At 46.6% G+C, this 11,529-nt stretch overlaps 2 protein-coding genes across 3 annotated transcripts in view; both read left to right on the top strand.

The window, feature by feature from the left end:
- The window catches only part of LOC125959116 (signal-induced proliferation-associated 1-like protein 1), a 72,288-nt gene extending 69,861 nt beyond the window's left edge, over positions 1-2,427 (top strand). For both annotated transcript variants that reach the window (XM_049691908.1, XM_049691907.1), the window contains 2 exons: positions 1-368; positions 447-2,427. The exon at positions 1-368 is cut by the window's left edge and continues 4,825 nt beyond it. In XM_049691908.1, coding sequence (XP_049547865.1) covers positions 1-368; positions 447-950 — 872 coding nt within the window. In that variant the 3' untranslated portion in view covers positions 951-2,427. The remainder of the gene's footprint in view (positions 369-446) is intronic.
- Positions 2,428-2,563: 136 nt separating this feature from the next.
- On the top strand, positions 2,564-8,426 carry LOC125959117 (cullin-associated NEDD8-dissociated protein 1). Its single transcript, XM_049691909.1, has 8 exons — positions 2,564-3,001; positions 3,556-3,725; positions 3,848-4,514; positions 4,586-4,844; positions 4,913-6,314; positions 6,382-7,271; positions 7,357-7,503; positions 7,579-8,426. The coding sequence occupies exons 1-8, from the start codon at positions 2,966-2,968 to the stop codon at positions 7,722-7,724; spliced, it is 3,717 nt and encodes a 1,238-aa protein (XP_049547866.1). The 5' UTR covers positions 2,564-2,965; the 3' UTR covers positions 7,725-8,426.
- Positions 8,427-11,529: the final 3,103 nt, after the last annotated feature.

Genomic DNA, 11,529 nt, shown 5'->3' with positions numbered 1-11,529 from the left:
CGGGAGAGGAAGATGTCATCTTTACGACGGCACGACCAGCTACAGTTGTGTCATCGAACAGCTCCAGTCCGGCCAGTGAGCTACTACTGTTGGGTCAGAAGCATCATCTGAACGAGGACCATCTGAAGCTGTCGCCCAGCCGCAAGCAGCAGTTACAATATGGTAGTGGCGGTATTCTGAAGAATGGTGGTGCTGGTTCTGGTGGTAATGGAGGAGGTTTGATGCTACCACCGGCAGCACCCGCACCACCACAAACCAATGGCACAACGACGGCCACTACGAATGGTGGGGGTAAGATCCCTCTGCCAGACATGAAGGAGATGGATTGGAGCAGTCTGGTGGACACGGCAACCAAAGCAATGACTCAGGTACGAAAAATTCTTTCATTTATAGTGTATCGAAGCTCTGCAAATAATTAACAGTTGGTTCGTTTTCCTGTTTTGCAGTTATCCGAAACCGTTAAATCACACCCGGGCAGTAGCGTGTACTATGACGACATCAGTCAGGTGTTGAATGGCGTGCATCACATACAGCAACAACAGCAGCAACAGCAACAGCAGTTGCAGCAACTACAGCATCAGCAGACGCTGCTGAATGGCGGCACTGGTGGCAGCAGCATTAGTGGCACCGGAAGTAGCATCGGCAGTGGAGCCGATCTGTCCTCCTCGACACCGAGCTCTGCCTCACCCGTTTCGACCGGGAGCAGTAGCGCTCAACAGCAGGCTCTGATGGCACTGCAAAACAGCTCCAGCCTACCTGAGCTACAGTGTCAGGTCAGCCAGCTATCCGATCGAGTGTTGCGTGAGCAGCGTCGCCGTCGTTCGCTCGAACACGCCGTACGGAAGCTAACGGAAGAGAACCGACGGCTGCAGGATGAAAGCATGGCAGCCGTACAGCAGTTGCGCCGATTCACCGAGTGGTTCTTCCAAACGATCGATCGACAATCTTGAGCGGGCATCCCAGCGCATAGCTCTAACTTATGTATCGAGTGGCGTGTGCCTGTATGGGGCACGTGTCTTCCAAAGCGTGATGATCTTACGATAATTCCTGTTCTTTATCTCTTTTCTATGAATGACCAAAAAGTGTAGACACGTGAAAGTATAGTGCTAGGACGAAAGATGAATTCACCAATTTACATAGACACCTGAAAGGTGCTGCTAAATATACATATATACACACCTAGGCACATACAAAAGTGAGGTTTTTGGGGAGAGCACCAGTAGAAAGTTAAACATTACCTAGTACAGGCCAACGTTACACCATGCCAACAGGTGGTGGTGTGTGTTTTGCTACTTCTTTATTCGCTCTAGTATTTAATCCTGCTCCAGCATAGACGAGACGAGATTAAGCAGAAGAAATCATAATTGAGATGCGCAATTTGTATTAAGTAACGACGAACAACACCAATCGATTCGATAATATTTAGCATATACTACACACATCTAGCATAGGTATACAAACACGGAAACGTAAATGGAAATGAAAACCCGAAATAGATTGCATTATTCTGGGGAGCAAAACTCTCCCTTACGTTAACGACAAATAATATGCCAAAAATGCCTCTTCTTCATAGATCGTTTGTTTTGTGTAGCTATAATAGCAGTTCTATTGTATCAGTTAGGTGCCGTGGATAAGGAAGACTTAATTTATGTAATTTCCCTTTTTTCTTTTTTCCGTTCGTTTTTGTTCCAAAACCATGAAATCTGTTAGTAGCGGGTGATTAGTTCGTAAATGCTGAACACATCCAGTGCTAGTAGTGTGAGCTATAGTTGACTTGTGTAGTTACATTCTACGCCATCGTTTACGTTATCGCTCCAATGCGCAGTCTAAGGGCTCTATTCATTAAGCAATTCACAAGCAAACCTCCCAAAACAGCCTGAGCGGGCTCGACGCACTCCTCGGCAGTACGGGGAAGCAGATTCTGTATTATTAATGTTTATATCATAAGCCTTCCTTATCCTCCGTTGTGTAAGCTGTATAATTTTTTGAAAAAAAACTGTGAATTGCGAAGATAGACTTTAAGGAACATCATCCTCTCTTGCATCTCTTAATTTATGGGTAAAATGAAGCATAAACTATGACGCTCGATCTAGAAGTACACGTAAACTTTATTCTTTCCCTGATTACGCTCATAAGACGCGCTTAGAATTACTCGTACACAAGCAAATATCTTGACACAAATTGAAATAAAAGTTATGAAATCGATTTATTTTTCCGAGAGAGTTTTTCAATTTTGTGGAAAATGAAAAACCGAAGAAACCGCCGTTGCGAGTAACCCTTATCACTATCCCGCAGCGTGCTATAACCATGATCGCGGGATTGCTATAAAATATTGTTGTGAGGAAGGAACAATCTCCGTTATTTGCTCATTTTTAAAGAAACCTCTTCTCGCTAGTTTCGCTAAGTTGTGGCCCTAGCAACAGAATTATTACCGCAAGATATTACCAAAAATTATAGCAATCCGACCGAGTATGCAAGTACTCAACCGCGCACTGTGAACATGGAAACGTCAGTGTCAGACGGCCGGTGTGCCAGCAAAAAAAACCAGCGTTCGCGAAATTCCCAGCAAAAACGGAAAAAGGTGTCCTTTGTGGTGCCGAGTGTTGTGTTTATCATTTCTTCCCCATCGTCCGCGGTCCTAAACTAACGCCTAAACCCTTGCTAGCTAGTGTTGCAGTTGGTGATCGAGGTGGCAAAAACGCTAGCCCTTTCCTCTCATCCTGCGCGGTCCTGAGGGGCTCGTCCAAACCGATTTCGCGTTCTTCGAGTTCTTGTTGGTACTCCGGTGGTCGTGATAACTAAGGTTTCACAAAAGGCGAACGTTTCGGCTCACATCACGAACAACCGCACGCACCCGGCAGCCTCTTATCAGTGCCGCCGTTCACTGTTGTGACCTCCACGCATCTTTCTTCAGGCGGCCGGAACTTTAGCAGTAGCGGCCTCGGAACAGCAGCAGCCAGCAACGATGGCGTCGTATCAGATAGCGAATTTGTTGGAGAAGGTAACTACTACTACACCCCGGCATGTCCAACAAGCTGGGCTATCACAAAACACGACGTAGCGCAACAGAAAAGTGCACAGAAAACTCCCAGCTCATCTGCAAGTCAGCGTCATGACAATCGCAACTCATCCTCCTCAGCCGACCGACCGACCTGACTCTCGCACGACCCGTGTTCTAGCGTTGGCGAAGAAGAGATTCGTGTCGATTAAAGCGAAAGCGAAAAACGAGGACCTATTTGCTTCTGTGCCAACGCTAAAACAGATCATGGGCCTTTTCCTAGAAACAAATTTATCAAAACAACCGCGATCCACTCATACACACGCACAAACACACCAACACGCAGATTCAGGAATTTTAAGAACGTCGCTAGACAGCGAGGAAGACACCGTCTTCTCAGCCCACTGCACCTTTGATTACATGACGAAGGCATTTTATCTTAACCGGAAAGGGCTTTTGAGAAGATCCCTATACCCTATGCCATGATCTGCGCTAGGCTACGAGAATTGGATTACTAAAATAATTTCATCTCTTTTCCTCTCCGTGCCCATCGCCAGATGACGTCCAATGATAAGGACTTTCGGTTTATGGCCACCAACGATCTAATGACGGAGCTACAGAAGGACAGCATAAAGCTGGACGACGAATCGGAGAAAAAGGTCGTCCGGATGGTGCTCCGGCTACTGGAGGATAAAAACGGCGAAGTGCAGAATCTGGCTGTTAAGTGGTAGGTTGGATAGCTGCCGGATTCATCCCTGGCAGCTCTGGAATGAGGTTATGCGAGGGTCTTGTTTCTGTTGTATTTACATTTCTTTTTAACCCGATCTCTGATTCTATATCGTCGTACAGCCTCGGTCCGCTGGTGAACAAGGTGAAGGAGAATCAGGTGGAAACGATCGTTGATCTGCTGTGCGCCAACATGGTGTCGAACAACGAGCAGCTGCGGGACATCTCCAGCATCGGCCTGAAGACGGTCATCTCCGAGCTGCCACAGTCGTCCAACTCGCTCGTACCGAACGTGTGCCAGCGGATCACCGGGAAGCTGAGTGCCGCGATCGAGAAGGAGGACGTATCGGTGCAGCTCGAAGCGCTCGACATTCTATCCGATCTATTGTCCCGGTTCGGAGATCTGCTGGTACCGTTCCACGAGCTGATCCTGAAGGCTCTCGTACCGCAGCTCGGATCGGCTCGACAGGCCGTTCGCAAGCGCACGATCGTCGCCTTGTCCCATCTGCTGACGACATGCAACAACAGTGCGTACAACAAGGTGATCGAACATCTGCTGGATGGGCTCGAAAAATCGCAAAACCCGGGCACGATCCGGACGTACATCCAGTGTTTGGCAGCGATTTGCCGCCAGGCGGGCCACCGTCTGTGTAGCCACATCGAGCGCGTCATGTTTCTGCTCAACCAGTATAGCCAGCGCGACGACGATGAGTTGCGAGAGTTTTGCTTGCAGGCCTGTGAAGCGTTCGTGCAGCGATGCCCGGAAGCCATAATGCCACATATCCCTACAGTAAGAGATATTCAATCGTCCTTAGTAAAAGGTACTAGGTGCATTGTTTCTGCTTATCTTCCTTCTCTTAGATTGTTGAGCTTTGTCTAAAGTACATCACGTACGATCCAAATTACAACTACGAGGCGGACGATGGCGATGGTGGCATCTCGATGGACATGGAAGACGACGAGGAAATTGACAGTGAGGAGTACAGTGATGATGATGATATGAGCTGGAAGGTGCGCCGATCGGCTGCCAAATGTCTCGAATCGGTCATCTCCACGCGTCACGAGCTTCTGGAAGAGTTTTACAAAACTCTCTCGCCGGCACTGATCGCCCGCTTTAAAGGTAAACTCGTGACGCGCCTTTCCACGGCGTAATGCTCTAATCGATCTCTTGGTTTCCTCTTCCTGTAGAGCGTGAAGAGAATGTGAAATCGGATATCTTTCACGCGTACCTTGCATTGCTGAAATCGACTCGCCCAATCGGTGACGACATCGGACACGATCCTGATTCAATGGAGCAGATTCCCGGTCCGATCAGCATGCTACAAGATCAGGTGCCGACAATCGTCCGTGCAGTACAGCCACTGATGCGCGAAAAATCGGTAAAAACGCGCCAAGATTGCTTTCTGTTGTTGCGCGAGCTGCTGAATGCACTCCCAGGAGCGCTTGCAAATCACATCGACCAACTAATGGGTGGTATTCACTACTCGCTGAGTGATAAAAACTCCACGTCCAACATGAAGATTGATGCGCTTGGCTTCGTGTACTGCATGCTGGTCGGCCACAACCCACAGGTGTTCCATGCACACATCCAAATCCTGGTGCCGCTCATCGTGAACGCAGTTTTTGATCCGTTCTACAAGATCGCCACCGAAGCTCTGCTCGTGCTGCAGCAGCTCGTTAAGGTGATCCGACCAGTTGACGTGCAGACGGCGGCTTTTGATTTCTCGCCCTACGTGAGCCAGCTATACTCGAGCACACTCCAGAAGCTGCGCTCACCCGAAGTCGATCAGGAGGTAAAGGAACGCGCGATCGCCTGTATGGGTCAAATCATAGCCAACATGGGTGACGTACTGCAGCCGGAGCTCGTCACCTGTCTGCCGCTGTTTATGGAGCGCCTGCGAAACGAAGTGACACGACTTAGCTCGGTCAAAGCACTCACGATGATTGCGGGGTCACCGCTGCGCGTTAACCTCAGCCCCATCATCGGAGAGGTGATTCCCGTGCTTGGTTCATTCCTGCGCAAGAACCAACGTGCGCTGAAGCTCAACTCTCTTACGCTGCTCGATACACTCGTATCGCACTACAGCCAGTGCCTTGATCCGGTGCTTCTCCGTAGCGCGGTAGCCGAAGTGCCACCACTGTTGAGCGAATCGGACCTTCATGTAGCGCAGCTCTCGCTCGTACTGCTGACATCGGTGGCGCGACAGCAACCACAAGCCTTGGTCGGAGTGCATGATCAAATTATGCAGGAAGTGATGACGCTTGTCCGATCACCGCTACTCCAAGGAACGGCACTCAACTGTACCTTGAAGCTCTTCCAGGCCCTCGTGCAGGCCCAGCTGCCAGGCCTGGGTTATCGTCATCTGCTCAAGATGCTCATGACACCAGTGTACACCCAGCACCAGCAATCGGCTCCACTGCACAAGCAAGCGTATCATTCGTTGGCCAAATGTATCGCTGCACTGACGATGCAAATCCCGAACGATGCCATTTCGGTCGCGAACGAATTTCTGGTCGAGATCCACAATCGCCGCAATGATATGCCGCTCGTCTTCTATCTACTAACAATCGGTGAAATTGGACGTCATTTGTAAGTATTGCCAGCGGCAAACACATTTTTAAAATCAGCTCACTTTACACTAATTCTCTTCCGGCAGCAATCTGCAATCGATCGACACGTTGGCACAAACGATCTTAAACTGCTTTTCGGCATCTTCCGAGGACGTGAAAGGAGCTGCCAGTCATGCACTCGGTGCAATCGCGGTCGGCAATCTGAACCACTATCTACCGTTCATTCTGAACGAGATAGAAGCGCAACCGAAGCGACAGTATCTGTTGCTGCATTCACTGAAGGAGCTCATTTCGTCGCTCTCCACCAGCAAGGCCGGGCTCGAGCAGCTGCTCCCATCAGTCCCTTCGATCTGGACACAGCTCTTCAAGCACTGTGAGTGCTCTGAGGAAGGTTCGCGTAACGTGGTGGCCGAATGTCTCGGCAAACTTGTACTCGTTAATCCGGAAGAGCTGTTACCCCGGCTACAGGTAGCGCTGCGCAGTGAGAGCGCCCTCATGCGGACTGCTGTCGTATCGGCAATCAAGTTCACGATCTCCGATCAGCCGCAACCGATCGATCCGTTGCTGCGTCAGTGCATCGGCCAGTTTCTGTTTGCACTACAGGACCCTGAACCGTCGGTGCGCCGCGTAGCACTTGTCGCATTCAACTCAGCCGTTCACAACAAACCGAGCTTGGTGCGAGACCTACTGCCGGAACTGCTACCTCAGCTGTACTCGGAAACGAAGGTAAAGAAGGAGTTGATTCGAGAGGTAGAAATGGGCCCGTTCAAGCACACCGTCGACGATGGGTTGGACATTCGGAAAGCGGCCTTCGAGTGTATGTACACACTGCTCGAGCAGGGGTTAGATCGTGTGGACATTATGCAGTTCCTCGAGCATGTACAGGCTGGTCTGCGCGACCATTATGACATAAAAATGCTCACCTATCTGATGACGGCTCGTCTAGCTGCCCTCTGCCCAAATGCCGTATTGCAGAGTAAGTACCCATGACCGAAAGGAAGATCGTAAATTTCTTGATCCAAACAATTTTATCGATTTTTTAATTCCCATGTCAACTGCAGAACTCGATCAGTTCGTTGATCCACTGCGGGCCACCTGCACGCTCAAGGTAAAGGCCAACTCGGTGAAGCAGGAGTACGAGAAGCAAGATGAGTTGAAACGATCGGCACTACGAGCGGTCGCAGCGCTCTTGCAAATTCCCAAGGCTGGTAAGAAAGTTGTGCACTGGTGCTTCACCCGCGTGAGACACAGAAATATGTATTCATTTTCTTCGTCTTTTCCAGACAAAAATCAACATTTGGCCGAGTTTTTGGCCCTCATTCGTAGCTCATCGGAACTGCAGCCGTTGCTTGAATCGGTACAGAAGGACTCATCCGGGGTGACGAACAGTAATACCGATGGGCGCGACCTTTCGATGGATCAGAGCTAGGTACAGGCGAACAAGAAGGTACGCACCGTATGATGAAGAAAATATGAGAGAATTTGTTGAAGATCGGCGATATGTAAACGAAGGTGGAACGATGTAATGATGATCTTTTCCACGGTTCGCTGGAGGAATGAATTCAAATTTTGTCGAATGCAAAAGAGAGACAGAATGGGGAAAATAGCAAACACGCAAAACAATGGATCTGATGCTTAGAAGAAGAATTAAAAAATCCCTTGCATGAACCGTAGGTATCCGAGTGAGATTCGCTACCAAAAGTATCGAACGATCGTAAAGCATACGATGGCACGCAAAGCGAGTTGGTATAGATCTACTCCAAATAAAAAAAAAAACACGAACAAACAACGGATGTCGGCTACCTCGGATGCCGATAACGCGCTTTGCTATATTTTTTTTTCATTTTGAAAACAAACCTAAACGCAGGATGGACCGCAGAGCCCCGCGTTCCCCGGTAATGCTCGGTGCCCCCACCCCAAAAATGTTCTACTCGAAGTGAATATGTATGAATGTGAACGAATTCAATAAACGACCGGTGTTGTCATGCAAATTATAAAAACGACACTCTGCCCTCTATGGCCTTTAAACCATCTTGAGAAATAGTATGTTCAGTTCTTCGTCAAAGTTAACTAAACAATTAAATCAATATAAATATATCATATCCTTTAGCGAGTGGTAACGGCATAGTAAACTGCCAAGAATGAAGTAGGCAATGGAGTGAAGATTGACGAATCAAGGAATAAAAGCGAGAATCGTCCTAGTACACATAGAGCAACAGCAGCGAGCCAGTGTTTGGAATAGTTGGTCGTATTCGGGTTGTGCTGTTCAACGTTGAAAGAAAGTGTCGAATAACGGTGCGGATACAATCGGCCATCTGTGACAATTTGTGGTTCCAAAGATACACTGAGTGTAGTTTGTGTTGTGTGAAGTAAGTGATACAGAAAGTAAGGCATTGAAACTATCCTGATGAAGGCTCCGTAACATCGCAGTTGGGTCGAACAAAATCGCAATGAAGAATCAAGTTATAATGAAAGCTAGTCTTGAAGGTAAGTAAAACCCCTTAATACTTTCGCGTTCCTCTTTGTGGTCATAATATTAACACCTAAAACGTAGTTTAGTCCAAATGGCGAATTGATGATCATTTTAAAAATATTTTATTTAAACGGAATTATTTTCATCATTGATCGATTATTCCCTTTGATCCGCTTTTTGTCGATATATTTTGCATCCCATGGTACTGGTCGCTTCAACTGTGCCAGTTAGGACGGGTCGCTTCATCCCCTCTCATTTTGAGAGTTTTGTGGTTGGTTATGTTAAGCTCATCGGTACAGACCGGCACCGTTACGTCGTCCATATTGCTTGGTTGAAGTTGGGACCTGCAATTGCCGAAGGGCTACTAAGATTCTAACTGTCTATGCGCAGAGCATACAAGAGCTTACCAGGGGTATTCTAGTAATAGACGTTTCCGAACAATAACGGTAGCTACGCTTGTCGAACCGATGCAACTTCGCTGGTTTTATGATTTAGACTGGCCAAACGTGCACTTACTTGTAGATGCCAGGCCATGATACAGTCATAATTCGCAGTAATACATAACATCAGCTTCATGAGTATATAACATATGCTATGCACGTGTTGCTGAACAAGGCATTAAATTGCAAGAGAGCTGGCTCACTTGGATCAGTCTTTCATTTTTCATTTTGCCTTACGTAGACAAAAATGTGTCCCTTGGATGGACCAAACGGCGGGTAGAAGACGTTGCGCAGCATTTCTACGTCTAAATAATCAAAGCAAGCAAGTAAGGAACGCACTGTGAAGTTTTACATTTTCACATTTCTTTATTGTGGTTTAGCAAAAAATAAAACAGTATCTTAAGTGTGTCTGCATACGAAATTGCAGCAGTTATGTTTCTAGCGCACGCATGATCAACAAAATCGTCCGTTTGTGGATAGGCATCTTCCTTACATCCTATTGTATCATAAAGCCGTGTCGATATCTTCCTGCTTTTGCTCACTCGCGGATGGGAACTATCATGGAGTTTAAGTGACGGTTTCATCATTGTTGCCTCATTGTTTTCCGGGTAGCGGGCCCTCATCGCTCAGGATCATCGTTTAATCGTTAAATGTTTCAATTGTTTGGTTAATTCGAGTTTCAAAAAATTCGTTCCATATTGGGCTGTTTTTTGTTGTTTCCAAGTGCGATACTTTTGCTCCTTCACAGACAAACATGCACACATACAGAAACAAACGCTTTTGGGGTGACGGAAAGATGATATTGCATTATTGGAAATAAAATAAACACGACAAAAAAAGTACACAGACACACAACAGGGAGCAACATGCCATGTTCGGCTATTGACAGCGCTCCAGTTCCAAAAACCAAAACCAAAAACGATCGTCATTCAAGACTAAGCAAGAAACATGGTCAAGATTATACCTAGCAAAAAAGTTAACAAATAGAAACAAAATTGCCGCTAGATTGTTTTGCAAACACACGTTCCTTTGAAGTACTTCCTCATGTATTGATAGTAATCCGAAGCCCAAAGTTTCAAACCAACTTGTTTTGATGATCTTGAATTTCTTCATACTAGTGTAGTGCTATTTTCAAAGCCCTGTCTGAATTCAGCACATTTCTTTAGTGCTGCAAAATGCTGTGCAAATCGTCTAATAGCTATAGTGTTCGGTTAACAGGACCGCTGTCGTCTTGTAGTATCTGCTTGACACTGGCAAAGTTACGATTGTAGGCTTTTGGGCAAACACATTGCAAAAAAAGGGTTTGATAGATAAAATAAGAAAGGAAATCCGATTACAAATGTAATCCAACTTTGCTAGCGACACAAAAGCTAAGCAATGCGCTCGACCGGCTTTCTCGTGTGTTCTGCTGCTTAGAAATCGGTTTCACCAGGACCTGTAAGGAGAAGAGAAGTAACGAAAGAAAAATTAGCCAAACCTTTTAATATTCGTTTTCTCACCTACTTTGATATATTAATTAAGAAATGAAAACCGAAACACACAAACGCATAAAAAAAGAGATGCTGTTAGGCATTTAGACAGATTATATGTAGCAATGTTGTTTCGCAAAAACCAGTTATGTTTTAACATGGAGCGTAGCAGAGCTGAAACAGGGGTTTGTGATACAGCACATGACAAAGCTTCCGAGTTTACTAGTGATTCTTTCAATTTTTTTTAGAAAACTGCCTTATAAGCAAAGCATTTGCAATTTGATGGCCTTTTTTTTAACTTAAGTTAATCAAATTTTGGTTGCGCATCAAACTGAATGTTATTTTATTGGCAAATTGATTTGACCGATTGATTTGATATTTCTACTAAACAGAGCTTATCAAGTGCAAGAAGTAGCATCAAGGCAGCCAAACTAATTTAGGATATCGCGTAATTGGGACCATTGCATTCTCATTTTTGTATGATGGCTTTTAGTACAAGAGAAAGGCGCCAAAAAGGCCGGAAGCGCAACCACTCGCTCGTGTACCTTACTCACGGGGCTCCCGCGACCTTCCTTGTCACCGCGATCTCTAGCTCTACATCCCCGTTTTCACTCTGGCTCCGCTTTCTGCATCCGACGTCGTTGTGCGTGGTGCAGCGAAACAACATCATGATCTGGCGCGGCAATGTACACGCAATTTTCTGATTTGGGATTACATTAGCGATGTAAACCTCGCACAAACAAGCACACAAACAAACACGCACGCACACACACACAAACAAGACGGCACAAGTTGTGTGTCTCGTGAATTCATATCAGTTCTGCTTCTTGGCCTCATTACGATGGTCTGCAA

This window comes from Anopheles darlingi, chromosome 2 (genome assembly GCF_943734745.1).
Source record: "Anopheles darlingi chromosome 2, idAnoDarlMG_H_01, whole genome shotgun sequence".
NCBI lineage: Eukaryota > Metazoa > Arthropoda > Insecta > Diptera > Culicidae > Anopheles > Anopheles darlingi.
Note: the sequence above shows the minus strand (reverse complement) of the source record. Positions and strands in the feature narration are given on the sequence as shown.